The 23492-nt window shown below is 42.0% G+C and overlaps 1 protein-coding gene across 1 annotated transcript; it reads left to right on the forward strand.

The window, feature by feature from the left end:
• The first annotated feature begins 4712 nt into the window (after positions 1-4712).
• On the forward strand, positions 4713-14059 carry LOC120057530 (protocadherin alpha-7-like). The gene is made up of 4 exons (XM_039006125.1): positions 4713-7064; positions 9953-10492; positions 11420-12220; positions 14051-14059. The coding sequence occupies exons 1-4, from the start codon at positions 4713-4715 to the stop codon at positions 14057-14059; spliced, it is 3702 nt and encodes a 1233-aa protein (XP_038862053.1).
• The last annotated feature ends 9433 nt before the right edge of the window (positions 14060-23492 follow it).

A 23492-nucleotide genomic window follows, 5' to 3' on the forward strand; every position in this document is an offset into this window, starting at 1 on the left:
TGACAACAGATGACTGTTCATTATGACTACAGATGGCTGTTAATTATGACTACAGATGACTGTTCATTATGACTACAGTTGACTGTTTAATAAATGACTACAGATGACAGTTAATATATGACTACATATGTCTGTTAATTATGATTACATATGACTGTTTAATATGACTACAGATGACTGTTTAATATGACTACAGATGACTGTTCATTATGACTACAGATGACTGTTAATTATGACTACAGATGACTGTTCATTATGACTACAGATGACTGTTCATTATGACTACAGATGACTGTTCATTATGACTACAGATGACTGTTCATTATGACTACAGATGACGGTTCATTATGACTACAGATGACTGTTCATTATGACTACAGATGACTGTTCATTATGACTACAGATGACTGTTCATTATGACTACAGATTACTGTTCATTATGACTACAGATGACTGTTCATTATGACTACAGATGACTGTTCATTATGACTACAGATGACTGTTCATTATGACTACAGATGACGGTTCATTATGACTACAGATGACTGTTCATTATGACTACAGATGACTGTTCATTATGACTACAGATTACTGTTCATTATGACTACAGATTACTGTTCATTATGACTACAGGTGACTGTTCATTATGACTACAGATGACTGTTAATTATGACCACAGATGACTGTTTAATATGACTACAGATTACTATTCATTATGACTACAGATTACTGTTCATTATGACTACAGATGACTGTTCATTATGACTACAGATGACTGTTTAATATGACTACAGATGACTGTTTAATAAATGCTGTACATCAAACACTACATTGGTTTGCCCAGCACTTACTGCTTATACTTCCTCTTTGTGGTGTTAAGGTTCCAAATGTGTAAAGCTATTTTGTCATATCTTAAATATCTAAATTGAAGCCTACCAGTAATTTTTTATGAACCATTTAATCAGATTCAGGACAGGTTGCAGCTAGTTGTGCATTGATATAGCCATATGCGTAATTAAATGACAAAAGTTGCATATGACATGCTGACTTATGTAGTTTACAAGTTTTTTAAATGTTTGATTCTCCCATGTTGACATGCAGTCAGAATCGTAGGAGTTGAAGCAAGAAAGTAGACAGCGATCGTGGTAAAGTAAGTGGACTTCTGAGAGTCAGCACATATCTGATAGGGTAGCAGATAGCCTAGTGGTTAGAGCTTTGGGCCGATAACAGAAAGCTTGCTAGTTCGAATTCCTGAGCTGATGAGGTGAAAACTCTGTAGATGTTCACTGAAACCTAATTGGTCCAGGGTTGCTGTTAACAATGGCTGACTGTGACCGCACTCTCTGAGGGTGTTGCAGGGGGAGTTGGGGTATGCAATAAACACATGTGTATAATACATGCTTGTACATGTGTGAAATAGTACAGGTGCAAGCATCCACTATCTACAGTTTCTCCACCTCTATTCCTTTCTCTTGCTACAGGTAGTTGACTGTGTCTGGCTGATTCTGACACAGATTTATGCTCCTCATCACCTGGATGCTTACTCATTAAACTGTCCGTCAAGCTAACCATGTATATATAACGTGCAGGCGTTCATCATGTACCGTTTGGATCTATGCAAACAATGAGCCACTGGGTGGCACTCTAGAACCATCATCTGCCTCACCATATGTGTGAGGATGGAGAATTAATTCAGTGATGTACATGCTGCACTAAGTGTAAATATACCCCAAGCTCTTCTAGTGCACCATTTATTATTGAGTCCGTTGTACAGCTGATAGGCTTACTGTTACTGGGTCTGTGGGTCGTGCCAATCATTGTCATAAGGAACACACAGCAGACTATCACATACGTTGACATTGCTATATGTGACTGTTCATGTAGTTATATTAATCGGTGCCTCTTCCCTCTCTATATGTTTGTGTATCTCAGCTCAGTTGCTCATTAGTGCTCTGATGTAGTTTTGTGAGTCTCTAGTGTCATCCTTCAATAGTTCAGCATTCTTTTTCAGTTCAGAGTTATCTGCATTGAATCTTTTTATCTATTCTGTATTTATGTGGCCTCTCTCTTGGGTCTATGGCTAAGCTCTGCCTCTCTCTCTCTCTCTCTCTCTCTCTCTCTCTCTCTCTCTCTCTCTCTCTCTCTCTCTCTCTCTCTCTCTCTCTCTCATTCCCACTCTCTTTCTCCCTCTCTCTTGGGTCTGTGGCTAAGCTCTCCCTCTCTCTCTCTCTCTCCCTCTCTCTCTCTCTCCCTCTCTCCCTCTCTTGGGTCTGTGGCTAAGTTCTCTCTCCCTCTCGCCCTCTCTTGGGTCTGTGGCTAAGCTCTCTCTCTCTCTCTCTCTCTCTCTCTCTCTCTCTCTCTCTCTCTCTCTCTCTCTCTCTCTCTCTCTCTCTCTCTCTCTCTCTCTCTCTCTTTCTTTGGCTGATGCCTGGCCTACAAAGAGTGAGCAAGAATTCAGCAAGAAACACTACCCACCAATACAATGTCTATTCCACGTTGTTTCAAGCTAATTTCATTGAAATGACGTGGAAACAACATTGATTCAACCGGCATGTGCACAGTGGGTCATAGTGCAGGTATGCTCCTCAGACTGGAGAGGGGCCCCATTCTCCTCAAACTAGCCTGGTAGATATTCAAACTCGCAAAATGAAGGAGTTAAGTGAAAACACACAATAGTTAGGAGTAGGCTATCTTGCTTATACTTCGACAGTGATCATGTTCCATATGTTCGTTCCTATGTGAGAATTCTAGATTTGAAAGAGATAGCTATCCTATGATTGATGAATGATTATACTGAGTAATTGAATGAAGGTCAGTACGAGTAAAAGGGAAGAAACATGCTTGTGTGTGTGTGCGTGCGCTCTTGACTGTGTATGCGTGTGTGTGTGACTACAGCATTAACATTGTACGTGTAAGCTATTACACAACACGGGATGAATGATGGCCATGGATGACTGATGGCTATCAATGACTGATTTTCTATTTACGATGTTGTTTCTATTTAGTCGGGAATTATTCTCAGTATAAAACGGTGTTCTTGTTCTATGGCAGGATGCGTTTCTTGTCTGACTTCTGAGTGCCGCTCCTGTGTTCTGGCTTAACAACCACCCTGACTGTGTATCAGGCGAGCTGTGGGAACTGAACGGGAGTAGATGTCCGCTAAAAAGAGTGGCGGTTGGACGGGAGCTCTCCATGGTTCTGAAATCAGACTCCACGTGGTTTCTTTATTTTAAAACGTTTTTGGGCGAGCGTTCTTCATTTGTATTAGTCATATATTGTTTCCCCTTTCTCTTCGACTGACTTTTTACTGATAAAACCACCAGACATTTGTCTAGTTGGACATCAGAATCTAACAGCACTGCACGAAACTTTTCACCGCTTTTCATTCCGCCCTCCTGTAGCCTATGCCAGCTCTTTTCTCTGGAGTCAGTTTACGGGTCTCTTGTGGTCTTTTTTATCATTCAAGTTACTCTCCACACCGTGTCAGTGTCTACCAGCAAAACGCTAATTTACTCAACTCCACCTAGGAACTAGCAAAAAGCCTATTATACACCGACTGTCAGTGAAATTGTAATGAGGTGGCAGACGGTGAGGTTAATGTTTCTCGTTAGGATAGCAACATCATCCATTGTTTTCATTTGGTTCTCTTTCTTTCCGTCACACTGTTCGGATTACCTTTCTGAAAGGATTACTTAACAGTGACTGCATTCGAGAACCGTGAATGGGTTTGGATTGGGAATCTATTTTGGCTGTTGCTTTGTATTCGGGGTGCTGAGTCTGAACAAATTACTTATTCCGTTTCCGATGAGTTAAAACCGGGGACATTTGTTGGGAATTTGGCTAAGGGTGTAAATCTGAAAGTGACTGAACTGGAGGCACGCAGGATCCAGATAGAAACGGGAACATTTAAGAAACATTTTGAAGTACATTTAAACACTGGGGGTTTCTTCAAGCGTTGTCTTTAACAACCTTGTTTGCACTGAAAGCTTGGAGGTTATTGTTATTAATTCTTTACGAATGTACAATGTTGAAGTAATTATACTGGACATGAACCACATTTTCATGTGAAATCGCAGGCTTTTCGGATTGCTGGGCTAACTGCACCAGAAGTTAAATGTCCTCTGCCTGCAGGAGTAAGGGAGCAAATCTACCGAGTCATATAAACTCTCCCCAAATCCCTTTTCACACTAGACGTGCGTACTGAGGCTGATCGTGGTCCATCAGTAAAGTTAGTGCTACAGAAAACGTTAGACTGAGAGAAACATGCTGCGATCAAGCGTGTACTGACTGCTATTGATGGAGGAAAGCCTCCGAGATCAGGGACCACATAAACAATTGTCAACGTACTAGATGAAAACGATTATATATTATTTAAAAACATATGGTTTACTTATTTGCTATTAAACTGTTTTATTTCGGGCTAACATATGACGCATAGGTAATGCGTTTTTTTCTCATTGAGCAGTGTCATGGCCGTTTAGTAAGCAAAACGCAGGGTGTCGCTGTAGACCGTGGATATGAAACCTTGATTTCGTTCTAGGGCCCCTCCTTCTGTGGCTATCAGTGTTGTGTAGGCTTTTGTCAGAATAACACACAGTCAGATTCCATTTGAAACGACAGCCCTTCCGCGACGGCATAAGATGTGGTTGTTTTTTGAAATATATGTCTGCTGTTAGAACAGTAGAAGCGTCGGGTGAACAGTGGATTTAACGATGGGCCATTCCGTGCATTGTGGATATCGCTGGATTCCGGTTGTACTGCTTCTTTGCGTATGGGATTTTTCTTCTGGACAGATTATCTACTCTGTCTCAGAGGAGGTGAACAAGGGAACCGTTGTTGGGAATATATCCAAGGATCTCAATCTCAATGTTCAGGAACTGGAGTCTCATATGTTTCAGATTGTTTCCGGCTCTAATAAGAAGTATTTTGATATGAATTTAAAGACCGGGGCTCTGTTTGTGAAGGAAAAAATCGACCGAGAGGAACTCTGTATGACCAGTGAGAAATGTTCTCTAAACCTGGAGATCATTGCACAGAACCCCCTCAACATGTATCGTTTAGAGATCAATGTGTTAGATATAAATGATAACGGACCTTCATTCCCAATAAATGTTCATACTTTGAATATAACCGAATCCACATTTCAAGGCGAAAGATATCCCCTGCCTAGCGCTGACGATGCTGATATAGGGAGTAATACAGTGAAAACATACAAGTTGAGCCCGAATGAACATTTCTCTTTGGATGTACAGAGCGGTGGCGAGCAGAGCGTGTCTGCTGAGTTAGTGTTACAGAAACCTTTAGACCGAGAGAAACAGGCTGTGATCCAGTTGTTACTGACTGCTGTTGATGGAGGAACACCTGCCAGATCCGGGACATTACAGATAATAGTGAATGTGATAGATGTGAACGATAATAGTCCAGTCTTCAGCAAACAATTGTACAAAGTACGTATAGCAGAGAACATACCAATTGGCACACATTTAATAAAACTGAACGCAACCGATGTGGACTCAGGTGTAAATGGGGAAATCGTTTATTCTTTGATAAGCCACGGAAAGGAAAAAACATTGGACGCATTTCAAATGAACAAAGTGACTGGTGAAATCACAGTTAAAGGAACCATTGATCGCGAGGAGAATGCTGCGTTTGAGCTGCATGTACAGGCCAAAGACAGGAGTGCTAGTCCTCGCACAACGCATTGTAAAGTCTTGGTAGAAGTGATTGATGTCAATGACAATGCTCCAGAAATCTCAGTAACTTCAATGATGAATGCAGTCAGAGAGGATGCAAAATCAGGTACAGCAGTTGGTCTAATAACAGTATCTGATAAAGACGGGGGTGTAAATGGAAAAGTACACTGTAAAATAGTAGTCTCTGTTCCATTCAAATTGCTGTCCTCGTATAAGAACTATTATTCGTTAGTGGTAGATGGATCTCTAGATAGAGAGACTACTTCCCAGTACAATGTGACCGTTATAGCTACAGATGAAGGCATCCCACCTCTCTCCAGTAACAGTGTCATTTCTGTTTACGTCGCTGATGTGAATGACAACGCGCCTCGCTTTTCAGAACCTATATTTAATGTTTATCTAAAGGAAAATAGTCCCGTTGGAGGGCTTATTGCCAGCTTGACTGCCCATGATCCAGACATGAATGAAAACACTCAGATGTCTTATTCGTTTTTAGAAGGCAATAATGGCAAACCCTTGTCTACAATGATAAACATAAACTCATTAACTGGTGAGATTTATAGCATACAGTCATTTAATTTCGAAGAAGTGAAAACATTCAAGTTCCACGTTCAGGCCACAGACTCTGGTGTTCCTCCACTAAGCAGCAACGTCACTGTCAACGTTTTTATCCTGGATGAGAATGACAACAGTCCTGTGATTCTCCCGCCATATTCTGACCACGGCGCCGTTAATTCTGAGAACATTCCCTATTCTGCTGAAGCAGGATACTTTGTGGCCAAGATCAGGGCTGTAGACGCCGACTCTGGATATCATGCGCTGCTTTCTTATCACATCTCTGAACCAAAGGGGACCAATCTCTTCAGAATAGGAACCAGCAATGGAGAAATACGGACTAAGAGACGAATGAGTGACAATGACTTAAAAACTCACCTGTTGGTCATTCTGGTGTCTGATTGTGGAGAACCTCCCCTGTCTGCCACTGTGTCTATTGATGTTGTGGTCGTTGAAAGTACAGGTGACACGCAAACAACTTTCAGACAGCTGCCTGTGAAGGAGGAGAGTTTCTCAGATTTAAATCTGTATCTGCTCATCGCCATTGTGTCAGTATCAGTGATATTTATACTGATCCTCATCAGTTTAATAGCTGTAAAATGCCACAGGTCAGACGGCAGTTTCAGCAGGTACAGCGTCCCAATGATCATCACGCACCCTGACGGGAGCTGGTCTTACTCCAAATCTACCCAGCAGTATGACGTGTGTTTTAGCTCCGACACACCAGCGCCGTTTCCACCTGCTGATGGTGAGCTGGTCAGTATTAATGGAGGGGACACTTGTCAGAGGACGCGTACTCTCCCTAACACAGAGAAGGTAAGGGCAACTATTCATTTGGCTTTTTTTCCCATTGCGTTGTCGTTTATTTCCCACTGAAATATTACTATTATCTTGCTTGCACTTTGTAAATATTTTCTTAAATATGTAAAACAGTCCAAATGGTATTGGTGCGGTTTTGGTTAGCTAAAAAGAAGCTCAAAATCAATCCGGTACGCTGTTAGGCGTCTCTGTTCAGCACAATGGACAGCGACATACGGCTGCTTTGGTTAGTGTCAGTCTCATTCCTGCTTACATGTTTTCTCGATTAAATTGATGCATTGTTATTAATAGTCTCCTCTATTATATACATATACCAACCTGTCGAAATATAGTAGTTCAGTTGTTTATTGTAGAAGCAACAATGGAGCATTCCGATTTATTTTAAACTGCAAAAACAACTATTTATATAGCAGGGTTGGCTGGTCACTCGTAGGTCACCAGTATACTTGTATTTACAAAGCCATTTTGGGTTTTTGGCCATTTTTATTCTTCATAAATGTGGTGGGTACTCTCTTCGTTCGCAGGACTTGATCCTCCTAACTGTTCCAAATGTCCGAACTGAATTTGGTAAAATAAAAAAAAAGGCTTTCATGTACTCTGCGCCATCGGCTTGGAAGGCCTTACAAAATACTTTTAAACTGGAAGAACTTGTCCCGATTGGGTTTTTTAAATGATTAATGAAGGATTTTGATGCTGATTCCTTAAGCTGTCAATGTTTTTAATTGACTGTTTTATGATTTTCTTATACTCCTGTGAATTCTATGTTTTTTTTTACTAGATTACCTGTAGTTTTTCATGTTGTCTGTCTATAATTGTGTAATGACTTGGCGCTGCCTATCTTGGCCAGGACGCTCTTGAAAAAGAGATTTCAAATCTCAATGAGCCCTTCCTGGTTAAATAAAAAAAAACTGGTCTGTGTACACCATAGCATGTCTAGCCATGCTGGTCATCCGCTGTTTGGCACGTTGGGTTAAGCGAGAAGATACATTTTGGAAGAAAGTGTTGTTCATTGGATCAATTTGCTTATTTGTTTATTTGTTTGTTGTGTAGACACCCCTCATGTTAGATTCTAACATCGTGAATAACTCAGATACGGCTGTGTTATTTTCTAAGAGCGCAGTAAGAGCACTTGGTGTCGCTGTAGACCGTATATTCAGCTGACAACTATGTGGGGCTCATTCCTCCCCTAACTCCCACTGCTGAAGGTAGAGTCAGGGGATCCACTTTAGATAGGCATGTGTGTAGAAACAACCGTGGTATACTAGAGATTTGTCTTATACAACGCGATGTTAGCAATATTATGAATCTACTGTAATCAACTCACAGAAGGCCTATGCATGGGCCTTTCCGTGCATTGTGGATATTGTTGGATTCGGATTCTGCTGCTTCTTTGTCTATTCTGTCTCAGATGAGGTGAACAAGACAACCGTTGTTGGGAATATAGCCAAGGACCTCAACCTCAATTTTCAGGAACTTGAGTCCCATATGTTTCAGATTGTATTATGTTGTGAACCTAAACACTGGCGTCCTATTTGTGAATGAGAGAATCGACCGCGAGGAGCTGTGTGAGAACAATCTGAAGTGCAGGCCATTACGCACAATCATCTGAACATTTTTCACGTTGAAATACTGGATATAAATGATAATGAACCTTCTTTCTTGGTAAATTCACTGGCATTAAATGTTTACGAAAACGCTGCTGCGGGAGAGCGATTTTTCTCCCAGTGACTGAGGATGCGGATGTGGGCAGATGTGGCCAGTATTAATGGAAGAGATACTTTTCAAAGGACAAACTATGCCAAACAGTGAGAAGGTAAGGACAACTTTTCATAAGAAACATTTTTTTGTCATTGAGTTTAGATGTATTTTTTTTTTACTGACAAATTGTTATCATTTTGCATGTATATTCTACACATTTTTCTTAATTTGAATCCCTTCTAACTTGACGAGAGCGTACAACTTGGGTATGTTTAGGTTAGGTCAAATCCAGCTTTAAATGCTGAGGTGTTTAGCGTTTCAATTCTCAATTATTGAACTGCGACATATGATTAATTGCTTTGGTTTTTGTCAGACTCATTCATACTAACATGTTTACTAAATTACGGTTGTTCCGTGTTCTTTTTGAACCTGTCAAAATAGTATAGTTTTTGGTGTTGTTTATTGTAGAAGTAACAACCAGTATAGACATGCAAATGCAGGTGCATCATTTATGTAAATTATTATCAGCAGTCTCATTACTGCCAGGGGTAGTTTCGTAAGCCCTTCGTACCATATTGTCATGTGCTATCAAGTCTCTCACTCTACATTATGTACTTGGTCATGTTTGCAATGTCGCAGAACTCTTAATCGTTTTGGATACTCATGCGTAATTACGCATGACTAACCCAGCTATTTTATAGTTCGAAGATGCGTTCTTGTTATAGTTTTATCCTTTTACTTGAAATAGTACTCTTTAAAGGTCGATTTGGCCAAATTGGTTTGTTAAGAGTCACGGTGGTGTAATTGACACATAGCAGACTCGTTTTGTCAATAGTATTTATGCTGTAGCCTATACATACAGAAAACACAGGATGTCGCTGTTGACCATGACAATTATTAATAGGAGGAATAATGCTGGACTCCTCCTCTAGTGAATACTAAAAAAGGAATCGAGTTGAAACCAGTGGTTTGTTTTGACAGGAGAGGGAAAATATAGTTCGTCCGAATCACTTTGGTTGTACTAGCACGGACTAGCAGAGCCAGCATTAGGCTATGTTCATTTTTTCCCTTTGAGTATTGTTGCAATAAGCATTACCTGTACAGCGATGGGCCTGTGTGACCACAGAAGACGTGTTTGGATAGAATATCTTCTGCTGCTTTCTTCATGGGGATTGTGTTCTGGACAGTTCGTGTATTCCGTCTCAGAGGAAGTAGATAAAGGCACATTTGTTGGAAATATTGCTAAAGACCTAAATCTAAATTTGAGAGAACTGGTTTCGAGAAAGATTCACATTGTAACGGGATCCGAAAGGAGGTATTTTGATGTCGACGTGAAGACAGGTAATCTTTTTGTCTATGAGAGAATTGACCGAGAAGCCCTCTGCTCAAACTCAGTTAAATGCTCCATTGATGTTGAGGCGATATTGAATAATCCTATGCATATCCATCGTATTGAAGTAAACATTGTGGACATAAATGACAACCCGCCATCGTTTGCGGAGCGCATTCATGTTGTCAATATGACTGAATCCGCCTTTCCAGGGGACAGATTTCCTTTACCGTTTGCCAGTGATTCGGATGTTGGAAGTAACTCTGTGAAAACCTACAAACTGAGTCTAAACGAACACTTCTCTCTAGATGTACAAAGCGGCAGCGAGCAGAGTGTGTCTTCTGAGTTAATACTACAGAAAGCTTTAGACCGAGAGAAACAGGATGTGATAAAGCTTGTACTGACTGCTGTTGATGGAGGAAAACCTCCACGATCCGGAACTCAACAGATAGTAATTCACGTAATAGATGCCAACGATAATACTCCGATTTTCTCCAAACCTCTCTATAAAGTGCAAGTGTCAGAAAATGCTGCATTTGGAACTTTAATTCTAACTTTAAACGCAACAGACTTAGACGAGGGGGTGAACGGTGAAATCGAATACTCATTCACTGGGAAAGGAGAAATGGGCCCACAACATGTCTTTCAACTCAACCAGCATACTGGGGAATTAACAGGTAAAGGGCGTTTGGATCACGAGGAAAACCCTGCGTTTGAAATCCGTGTACAAGCAAAAGACAAAGGTAATCCACGAAGGAGTGCCTATTGCAAAGTCATAATTGAAATACTTGATGTGAATGACAATTCCCCAGAGATAATAGTGACGTCACCCCCTGTCGCACTGAAGGAGAATGCTAAGAAAGGAACAGTTGTTGCGTCAATAAATGTCCGTGACAAAGACGGTGGGAAAAATGGACTCATCAAGTCCGAAGTAATCGGAGATGTTCCTTTTAAATTACAGTCGTCTTATAAAAACTATTACTCTTTAGTTGTAGACGGGCCTCTGGAAAGAGAGAGTGCATCTCTTTATAATGTAACTATTAAAGCCACAGATGAGGGGACCTCACCTCTCTCCAGCACTAGTGTTATTACTGTACACATTTCTGATGTGAATGACAACGCGCCAAGCTTTCCAGAGCCCATAATGAACGTGTATATCAAGGAGAACAGTCCAGTGGGGGTTCGTGTTGGCAGCGTGACAGCGAATGACCCTGACATCGATGAAAACTCTAAACTTACTTACGCACTATCGGGACGCAATGACGCACATTTATTTTCGTTTGTAAACTTAAATTCTCTAACTGGTGAACTATACAGCTTGCAGTCATTTAACTACGAGGAGTTTAAAACGTTTGAGTTCCACGTTCAGGCCACAGACTCTGGTGTTCCTCCACTAAGCAGCAACGTCACTGTCAACGTTTTTATCCTGGATGAGAATGACAACAGTCCTGTGATTCTCCCGCCATATTCTGACCACGGCGCCGTTAATTCTGAGAACATTCCCTATTCTGCTGAAGCAGGATACTTTGTGGCCAAGATCAGGGCTGTAGACGCCGACTCTGGATATCATGCGCTGCTTTCTTATCACATCTCTGAACCAAAGGGGACCAATCTCTTCAGAATAGGAACCAGCAATGGAGAAATACGGACTAAGAGACGAATGAGTGACAATGACTTAAAAACTCACCTGTTGGTCATTCTGGTGTCTGATTGTGGAGAACCTCCCCTGTCTGCCACTGTGTCTATTGATGTTGTGGTCGTTGAAAGTACAGGTGACACGCAAACAACTTTCAGACAGCTGTCTGTGAAGGAGGAGAGTTTCTCAGATTTAAATCTGTATCTGCTCATCGCCATTGTGTCAGTATCAGTGATATTTATACTGATCCTCATCAGTTTAATAGCTGTAAAATGCCACAGGTCAGACGGAAGTTTCAGCAGGTACAGCGTCCCAATGATCACCACGCACCCTGACGGGAGCTGGTCTTACTCCAAATCTACCCAGCAGTATGACGTGTGTTTTAGCTCCGACACACCAGCGCCGTTTCCACCTGCTGATGGTGAGCTGGTCAGTATTAATGGAGGGGACACTTTTCAGAGGACGCGAACTCTCCCTAACACAGAGAAGGTAAGGATAACTTTTCATAATGCTTTTTTTTGTCATTGAGTTCAGATAAAGGTGAGCCTTTTTTACTATTCACAAGTTGTACTGGGTCTGTTACTCTGTTTTATTAATTCACTGTTCATGGCTTTGGGTTTTATCAAAATGTTATTGTTGGATGATCAATTGACATTGACTTCAATTGTGAATTGAAGTCAAATTTCACAACAGCGAATGCTGCTTCATTACATTTACATTTAAGTCATTTAGCAGACGCTCTTATCCAGAGCGACTTACATTTTTAACCTTTATTTAACTAGGCAAGTCAGTTAAGAACAAACTCTTATTTTCAATGACGGCCTAGGAACAGTGGGTTAACTGCCTTGTTCAGGGGCAGAACGACAGATTTGTACCTTGTCAGCTCGAGGATTTGAACTTGCAACTTTTCGGTTACTAGCCCAACGCTCTAACCACTAGGCTACCCTGCCGCCCCACATCAAACGCTTCATCAAACGTAGCGTCTGTAGCCTACGGAAGTCGAGTATAGGCCTATCCCAGAGCCACCGAGCTGGACAGCAGAATGGAAAACAGCATCAGTACTGCATGCCTATTTCAGCACCACACGTGTGGAAAGCAGCATCTGTATTGTGGTAAAATATAGGCCTATTTCAGCACCACTGGTGTGGAAAGCAGCATCAGTACTGCCTTGCGTTCAGTATGACCCAACATTTTGCAACATTCAAATGGAAATATGTAATGTACAACAAACATGCCTCTCCGATGTAAAGAACAAGGAATCATGTTGGCTCTATTCATGGGATTTCTATTTACAACATTCAACAACGTTTGGATACTGAACGTGGCCCTGTGGTACAGTATAGGTCGAAACGTCAGTCATCTGTTCGTGTCCTGTACAATTGATTAAAATGAACAAAAATCAATTAATCTCTGCCTTTTTTTGTCGAGTGCTCCAACTCTTTTTTTAACCTCAAATTAGACCTTTTGGAAGTTTTTCTTGATAAGCCATTCTCATAATTTTTTCCCGTTGTTGTTGCTGTGGACCCTTCCTTTCCTTTGTTTTCTGAAGCACGAAGGCACACTTTCAACTCTATAGTATAGGCCTATTTCAGCACCACCGGGGTGGACAGCGACATACAGTATACACTGAAGTAGTGTATTGTCCTATTTCAACACCACCGAGCCACACATCCGCGTTCCTCGCCCTTCTGGTTTACTGATGTTCCTCAAACACAGATCATCAAAAGCTCAGCCTTTCCATACTTGCAACATTTATATAGGCTTTAAGATGATATTGGAGATTATATGTTACACAACTTCACTGAAATGAACTTTAATCTGTTCAGTTCCAGATAAAAGGGAAAAACATCATAACCTCACATTGCCATTGATCTCCAATGAGCTCTGATGTGTGTCATTTATTTAGCTGGGGGATTATGAACTAGGGTGGTGAAAGACTGTGGTTCGCTGAGGCTCATTATGCTTGTGATACTCTTTACACATATCTGTTGAACAACTTCAATTGGAATCTCACATTTAACTACTGTAATTAGGATTAATATGAATGTAGGGTTTTTATTGTTATTAACCTGTTCATCTAAAGTATAGTATAATCTCAATGTCAGTTGGTCAGTTAATCATTGAGGTTAATCATCATAGAATCATTGCTATGCTCTCACGTGCTCATTATCTGTCTCTGTGCATGGCCCCTGTGGATGGGTCTGTGCGTAGAGACGGTCACAGACGGTCCTGCCTGCCTGTTTAACTCACAAGTTAACCTCCATGCTATCATGTTAACCTTTCTTTGCACTCTCTGTGTTTGGTCTGTGTCCGTCACAGCTTGTGTAGCCATTTCTCCACAGTCTCTCTGGGCAGAGATCATTTTGGCTCTCATTGCATAACATCTGATGCTTGTGTATCTCAAACTTACATGTACACCTCCCATTGACATCAATGCATCACTTCAGCATATCTCACGCATTCGGCCCGTACATCCTGCAGTGTTTGTCTAGCGACTGCATTGCGTATATTTTATGCCACTGTGCCTCGGAGCTCAACTCTGACTGTGTGTTGTGGTTCTCACTGAGGATAGGAAATGATAGCATGTTTCTGTAATGCCGTCCCACGGGTCAGTTGTGCATGAGTCCTTGACAGAGGACATGGATGAGTCCAGCTGTAAATGGGTCAAGCCTGTGGTTCCGCCTGGCCCATCTGGCAGAGGCAGATACATGGATTAGAGGCTCCTGGGTCCTCCGGCCGGAGCCCTGGAGCAATCCCACCTGCATTATGTGTGGAAGGCAGGAGGATTCACGCTCACTGCTGCACTGAGAGCGATACCGCAACTTCAGGGAGACATGTCTGGGCTAGAGCCCTGCTCCCCCCTCTCTCTCTCTCTCTCTCTCTCTCTCGCTCTCTCTCTCTCTCTCTCTCTCTCTCTCTCTCTCTCTCTCTCTCTCTCTCTCTCTCTCGCTCTCTCTCTCTCTCTCTCTCTCTTTCTCTCTCTCTCTTTCTCTCTTTCACATGCTCTCTCACTCTCTCACATTTGCTATTTTTCTTTTCTCTGCCATTTTCACAGATGTCAGAGTGTCTTGTATCACCATATTACAGCAGGCTCTCATGAAAAGTGTGGTATACTAATCCTTAATAATATTTTCTCAAACTCTTTGTAAGTGCTTTTAGAGGCAGACTGAACCAGTTGAGGGGATTGAGTCTCGTTATGCTCCTGGTTAATCACCTACTCCCTGAGAGCAGGAGATTACATAGAGCCCACCTCTATGTTGGGTGGCTGGGATAAGGATTCTGATTAAGGACTGTTTTTCACTTGTTTGTTTTACAGATTACGTGTGTGTCACACTGAGATGACATATCTCATAAAGTGGCTGTGTATGTAGTTTCATTTTTAATGTTGTACCTTTTATCCTGTCTTAGCTGAAAGTGTATGGTACAGCATTATCGTGTGATTCCATTTCCCCAGTCCACTCTCTGAGCTGTTGATAGATAACACTTCTCTGGGAGTCAGAATACTGTTTCTCTGGGACTCCACAGGGCCAATTACTAATACTGCGTTATAAGCCATATTCAAACACTGTTGTTCCGATAGCGTCCCAGTAATACTGAGTTTCTTAACTTTGCCTGCCTATAGTTAGTAGTGCTGTAGGGATGTCTCAGGAAGAGAGATTAACAATTTCCTGCAGTGCAGCAAAGACAGAGGAGAGGGGACGGAAAAGAGAATAGGAGCGACAGGATGTCCTTTCATATCTTTTTCTTTTGTTTGTACCTTAAGCAAGCCTGCTCCAAACGCCTAATGGAATTCAGGAAGAATTGTACATTCATATTAATAGACTCATATATTTGGGAACATCTGCGTTTAATTTATGCTGAGAACGGCAATAACGAGGGTGTGTGATGTAATATGCAGAGTCACACACACACATTTGCTTGCAGGCTGTGCAGGATGCCTGCCAGTAATATTCTGCTCCATGTTTCTCCACTGCACCACTGAAGCCAGAGCTAGGGCTAATGCTGGGGAAAAGGTGTGGCCTCGGCTCACACACACCGTCACATGCAGGTCTCTCTCTCTCTTTTCTCATCCCACACCCTGTTGTATTGTGTCTTTCCCTACTTCATTTTCTTCCTTTTTCCCTATCTTCTCTCTCTCTTTTTGTCTTCTCTCCCCTCTGTGTGCTACATTCCCTGTGTATTGTTTGGACAGATGATTCACAAATGTCACCTCTTCTATCATTCCTTCGTCTCTTCATTATTCAGCAGGGCCAGTTTGGAGGCAGCAGCATGCCTCTTACCTGGCCTCAGCAGTGTAATACACTACTCTGGCTTTAAATAACTGCACAGTCATGAACAGTGAAGCTCTCAAATTCACAATCACAGTCTACTTCATTATAACAAATATAATCCACCCAATCTCATACTGTGCGGTAGGAGAACATGCTGTTTGGCCAATCTAAATGTTCATTTTAAGGTACATCTAAAATGGTAATCCGTAGCCGTCTATCTGTCACTATACAACCATCATTGGTCAACCCACATCTATTACTCGTATCACATCCAAAGGTCAAAGGTCACGGACCAAAACCAAGAGCATAACATCACTACAGATCAGATCAGACAACCTGCACACCAGTGGAGGCTGCTGAGGGGAGGACAGCTCATAATAATGGGTGGAACAGAGCAAATGGAATAGCATCAAACACATGGGTTTGATGTATTTACTACCATTCCACTTATTCCGCTCCAGCCGTTACCTCCAGCCGACATATATATTTATTGTTTTCAATCCCAGACCCCCGTCCCCGCAGGAGGCCTTATGCCTTCTGGTAGGCCGTCATTGTAAGTAAGAATTTGTTCTTAACTGACTTGCCTTGTTAAATAAAGGTCAAGTAAAATAAATAAATGTGATGTGTTTCTAATCATGTCCTTGTCTTCTCTAAGATGTACAGTATGTTATTTCTTATGCATGGCTATAGCTGCCCAGGCTATAATAATCTAGTGTTTCTATCAGTCCGTCTCTGAATGGCTTGGCTGGTATGTTTCTGCTGAGGGCTGCAGGTGGCAGACCAAGCCAAGCTGAGATTTGTGTGAGCCTGCTAGCACAAGCTGTTCACTGGCGCCCTCTGTTTGTGTACTGGTGGTAGTGGAAGGTGGGATGATGGGAGTTTTCTCTGGCAGAGTCTGTAGGAGGCTCCTATTTGACCTGTCTTACTCAGCCAAGAGATGCATCCATTAGAAACCATCAGTGCTTGACATGATTTGTAGAGGTAATTGTTTTGTATGTGATGTGATGTTCTCTTTACCTTAAAGATAACATCACAAAGGGAAATCAGTCAGTGTGTCAAGGACCTCACAGAGGAACATTTATTTTGTTCTTTGTATTGTTGACTCACAATATTGAGGGTACAGTGCACACTCACTGTCTCTCAATCACGATATAACAGTAACTGTTGACAAAATGACATGACAGAGGATTCTCACCCACAGACATACACTACCGTTCAAAAGTTTGGGGTCACATAGAAATGTCCTTGTTTTTGAAAGGAAAGCACATTTTGTACTTGTCCTCTTGCTCAGTTGTGCACCGGGGCCTCCCACTCCTCTTTCTATTCTGGTTAGAGCCAGTTTGCGCTGTACTGTGAAGGGAGTAGTACACAGCGTTGTACGAGATCTTCAGTTTCTTGGCAATTTCTTACATGGAATAGCCTTCATTTCTCAGAACAAGAATAGACTGATGAGTTTCAGAATAAAGTTCTTTGTTTCTGGACATTTTGAGTCTGTAATCGAACCCACAAATGCTGATGCTCCAGATACTCAGCTAGTCTAAAGAAGGCCAGTTTTGTTGCTTCTTCAATCAGAACAACCGTTTTCAGCTGTGCTAACATAATTGCAAAAGGGTTTTCTAATGATCAATTAGCCTTTTAAAATGATACACTTGGATTAGCTAACACAACGTGCCATTGGAACACAGGAGTGATCGTTGCTGATAATGGGCCTCTGTACGCCTATGTAGATATTCCATAAAAAATCAGCCGTTTCCAACTACAATAGTGATTTACAACATTAACAATGTCTGCAATGTATTGCTGATGAATTTGATGTTATTTTAAACGGACAAGAAAAAAGCTTTTCTTTCAAAAACAAGGAAAGTTCTAAGTGACCCCAAACTTTGAACGGTAGTGTATAAGTCAGGAATTTCTCACTCATTCACATTATAAGGGCTCCCGGGTGGTGCAGCGGTCTAAGGCACTGCATCTTAGTGCTTGAGGCGTCACTACAGACACCCTGGTTCGATTCCAGGCTGTATCACAACCAGACATGATTGGGAGTCCCGTAGGGCGGCGCACAATTGGCCCAGCGTCGTCCAGGTTTGGCCGGTGTAGGTCGTCATTGTAAATAAGAATTTGTTCTTAACTGACTTGCCTAGTAAAATAAAGGTAAAATTAAGAAAAGGAAAACATTAAAATGATAGGCTAAGGCGACTCGTCTTGTGTGGAAAAATAGTGTTTCTCTAGGAATTGTTATGGCTTCCCATGCTCAGTGTGATATGATTAGTCACAGTTTCAGTGTGAGCGTTTGAGAGAGATGCTTGACCCATTTGGATCAGTGAGTCAGAGCAGAGAGAGGATACTCTGGCTGCAGCTGATGAGGAGGAGCTGTGAGGTCATCAGTCATCACCCAGAGCCGTCTGATTACACCAGAATGCACAGAGGAGGGCAGTGAGGTCATCAGCCATCGCCCAGAGCCGTCTGATTACACCAGAATGCACAAAGGAGGGCAGTGAGGTCATCAGCCCGCTCCAACAGCTCTGGTACTGGATCAGAGTTCAATAGGAGGAGAGTTGGGGTTATCATTCATAGCTCAGGGCTCCAGGACTGAAACAGGGTGTAATAGGATGTACAGTAGAAATGTTTGTGCATTGGCACAGAGACACAGACACAAATTAGCAGTCATTCTCTGACTCGAGCCTTCCTGGTTTCCATTACTATGTCATACACATCTAATTGACCTTGGAGATGATATGATGCAAGTTTCTGAAATTCAACAGTTACATTCACCTGCTGCCTCATATTCTGTGAATGCCAGGATTGATCTCCTTGTATAAAGTCCACCACCAGCTAGTTTTGTACTGTTCAGGTTATTGTACTTAGACAAACCAATCTCTCAAGCCATAGGAGCATGGGTTAGGGTGTAGTTGATGGCTAAGGTTCATGTCAATTGTCACCTGCTTAATGTACATACAGTATATCATGACACAGACTTAGAAATTAATAGACCTGACTTGCTCCTCTAACATATTGAGGTGTTGGGATGGACAAGGCAGACATCAGCAGGCACATGAAATGTGCACAATGTTGGGAACTCATACAATACTGCAGTGAGTCATGGACACTAGAGGGCACCCACTGTCACATCTAGTCATGCTGTTTCTGTGCTCAAAAGCTTCAGCTGGAGGCAACAGCAGTCTCCGGTCGCAGCTTGAGAACAAGAGAGGAGGGAAAGAGAGATAGATGGATAAATAATTGGAACGAGTGAGGGGATTGTGTCTGATAAAGGGAGGAGTAGAGAGAGGGAGATGCCGTTTTGAGTGCAGTTAGAAAGAGAGTGTCCCTGTTGCAGTGGAGCCTGAGGCTGGTTGTGTGTCCGCAGTTGCCCTTGCCGAGGGTGCTGTTCTGCTGTGCTGTGGTGGGGTCTGTCTGTCTGCTCTCTCAATTGAGTGCACCTCAGCGGAAATCCAGCACACTTACATAAGCGAGGAGGTCAGGAGAGGAGCTCAAACAAGGATCCTCAGAGAGAGATGGAGGACATGTCTGAACAACGGTGTCCCGTCTGCATTGGGTGTGAGGTCAGATGCCAAAGAGAATGCACCACTGTCTAGGGTTCAGAGGTCATCATTATGTTGTGTCAACATGAAGGGGAGTGGAGGGGTGCCATCAGCCTTTTTTCCACTTAGACAGACCCCTCTCCTCCTGCTTACTGTTCTGTGTCCTCCCCTGTACTAATCTTTTTTGTCGCTCTCTTGTCCAAATTGAAATAAGCTTTATTGACAAGAGAGGAACCATCTAATGGTGTAAAGCAATTGATAGTAAACAGAAATAACACATTAACCCTAAAACATTGCACAAGTTATCAAAATAAAACACATGATAAAGATAAGGACTGGAACTGGGTCTCCCATACTAGCCCAACTCTCTCCCCCCCACCCCCCCCCCTCCCTCCCTCCCTCCCTCTCTCTCTCTCTCTCTCTCACACTCTTTCTCTCTCTCTCTCTCTCTCTCTCTCTCTCTCTCTCTCTCTCTCTCTCTCTCCCTCTCAATTCAATTCAATTCAATTTGCTTTACTGGCATGACGTAACAATGTACATATTGCCAAAGCTTATTTTGGATATTTACAATAAAAAAAATTAAATGACAATCAAAATTGTCAACGGGACAACAGTAACAACAATAACCAAGTGTCAAAATAACCATACATTCAACAATAACAATAAGCATACAGTAGAGTACATGTGCAGGTTGATTGGTTTGTCAGACACTGTCCCTCAACTTATGGCAGGCAGCAATGTAGTGCGCTGCCAACCCACAGCTCTCTGCGTCCTCCCCCAACAGGACTGGTAGCCTACTCTCATCAGAGAGGTCTTTGAAACCTTGAATAAGGGTTTCAAATTTGGGGAAATAACACTCTCTAATTGTTTTATATTTTTTACATTTTGTCAGGAAATGCAGCTCCGTGTCAGGTTCTGCTGTTGTGCAGTGGTTGCACAGCCTTTCCTCTACAGGGAGCCAGTTTTTCCTGTGTCTACCCTTCTCAATGGCAAGGCTGTGCTCACTGAGCCTGTACTTTGTCAAGGTTTTTCTAAGGTTTTGATCAGTAACCATAGTCAAATATTTAGCCACAGTGTACTGTCGATTTAGGGCCAGATAGCACTGCATTTTACTTTGTGTTTGTGCTTGTGTTTCCCAATAAGCAATATAGTTTTGTTTTGACTGTGTTGTAATTTGGTTGTGTTGTAATCTGCTCCTGTTGATGAGAAGCAGGACCCGGGTCTCATTTATAAACGTTGTGTATGCACAAAATATGCCCCAAAACATGCATGTGCCAGTTTTCACGCAAATATAGGCATTTATAAAAACTGATCTTGACGTGAGAATGTGCTTATCCTCCCGCAAACGTTGAAAATATATGGTAGATGGAAATCATACGAGGGTGGTCTATGGAAATAGGTTGATGGACTGAGAGTAGCTGAGGGGTGGTTTTAAAAGCTCATGTTCCGTAATAGTTTTTTATTGAAAACACGATGTATAATGTTTAAAGTACTATCTATCCAGATGTAGTGAATATCAACATATCAAATGACTTTATTCTTGCCATGTAGCTACTGCATGGGGGGGGGGGGGGGGGGGGGGGGGGCATAATAATAATAATAATACAAATAATATACACAAAAATAAAATAAATAAAAAGTGAGGATAGGCTACCATTTGTCCCATCTCTCATTTAATTGGACCCACTTCACAGACTGCAGTAAATATCTACGCTATTTAAAGTATGTTGCTCTATGCGATCTGATCCGAAGCTTATAGTTTAATGACACAGCATACTCAGGTTCGGGAAAAAGTAAATGCAAAACGTTTGAATTCAACGAACTATTTCCAGGTCCACAACAATTTGCAATTGTTTTTGTCTTTCAGAAAAGGTCAGATACAGCAAGTCACAAGAAAACATTCGGCCAACACCTCCAACGACATTTGATCAAGTTCACGATTGCTATTTCCTTTAGATACTGTCTTGGCCTCATTTCAATACTTCCAAAGTATACAGCAAATCAGGACGTTATTGTCACCACAATGGGCGTTATTCAGCCGGAGTTATCATGTTCGTTCACACGTTCACAATTTTACAAAAGGTCTGATTTATAACGGTTAATGTGCGTATGTACGAAGTGCGCCAAGTTTATAAATATTTTTGTGCGTGCACGGTCTTTTCAGAAATGTTGTTTAAAATGACAACGTTTATAAATGAGGCCCCAGGATATTAGAACAAAGATGTGTTCAGGACCTGCCATTCCTGAGTCACTAGGAAGGGTTTATTGTATATTTACAGAGTGAGGCTGAGATATTTCAATCAGAGTCCGCAGCAGGAAAACCCTTCTTTGTGAGTGTAAGGCTGGGAAACTATGCACATTTTCTCAGTGGAGCCATTCCAGATGTTATTTTCCCCTTTTCAGTATCCAACAAGGTAACATGGTATGATTTGTAAGGGTACATAGCTGGTGTGCAGCAACAGCATCTCTAGAATTGATTGGCTATGTTAGATTTGTCTATGTAACCTTTCCACCCAGTATTCCTTTGCGAGTTCAGCTCAGATGTCTCGTTTCCTCTTCTTGTGATGAGGGCAGGGTGTCTTGGTCAGACAGAGTCATTAGGATGTGGGGTTTCCCTGGCACGTGGAGAAAGGACTACGGATATGGCTGCACAGTGAATCAGTGGTCTGCAATCCCCTGCCTGCTGCCGGAATAACTCACCCATGTCGCAAGATCCTCTGATTCTCTGCGAATGATCTGTTTTTGCTAATGCATAGACCCACCTAGGTTTAGATTGACAGGTCCGTGTTGTAGATAATGGGCTTTCAAACCTGTCTCTCTCGTTCTCTGGAGCACGCATGCACACACACATTGCAAAAGTCACATCATCAAAAGTCAGGTAAACAGTGCCTTTCAAACGGTGCCTTTTGTTGACTTTATAAGCTCATAAAGTGGGCAACACAAGCAAGCCGTTCAACGGCCTGTTAGATACAGCGAAAGCTATTGATACAAATTGACTTCACCGCTCACCGCTCAGAGTCATTAACGGAAGCACTAAGTTGTGATGTATTGCGTCACCTGAATTTATTTTGCTGATGTCAGCGCCCAAAGTGTCTCTCAGCAAATACATGACCTTTACAACACCATCCCTCTTGAAGTCTGGTCATCTCCTGATTTTAACCACAGAGAGAAGCTTCTTACTTCTCTGTAGAAAAATAATATCTGTATTGTGTAAGTTGTTGATAAGGTCTATGTATTCTGTTTGTCCTTAAGGAACAGGTTTGTGTTTGGCCATTTACCAACCGTAAAAATATTTACTGAGAAGTCCCAAAATTACAGTATATTTACTTTATGTTAGTTTGCCCAATGAGAAAGGAAGATATTGCATTTAACGCCATATCACTACAGTGAATTCGGCCAGTCTTATAACATGTAGAGATGTTTTAAAGACAAGACGTTTTAAAGTGTCCGTTAAAAGGCATAGGTCTACCACAAGTTCCCCCTTCGCCAACTCATGTGTGCAGGACTCAATCATCACTCTGAATAGACTGTAGTTTATGTCATCAGTTTCAGAGTGTCAGATGAATTTGCTCCAGTTTTGTTGATGGATGCACAGAGAGCGTGCCTCGGGCGTGCTCGCCAGAATTACACGAACTGTCTCTTGTCAAAGCTGTTACATGTTGACAATGATGAGGATGATGACAATCATGCTGATGAAGACCATGATGATGTGGGTGCGCATCATGAAGATGATGATGTGCATGATGAAGATGGTTATAGTGATGGTAAAAGTGATGGTGCTGGTAATTAGGATGATGATGAAGAAAAGTAGGGGTTGCATAGTACTGCGTGCACAGTGGTGAAACAGAGGGGAAGAGAAGTCGGGCTTATTGGAGACACCGCGGGCATTTTAGATGTGATTATTTGAGCTGACACTCTGGGGTCGAGCACTGACAGGAGCGATCCTTGTGT

Source organism: Salvelinus namaycush, chromosome 12 (genome assembly GCF_016432855.1).
Source record: "Salvelinus namaycush isolate Seneca chromosome 12, SaNama_1.0, whole genome shotgun sequence".
NCBI classification, from domain to species: domain Eukaryota; kingdom Metazoa; phylum Chordata; class Actinopteri; order Salmoniformes; family Salmonidae; genus Salvelinus; species Salvelinus namaycush.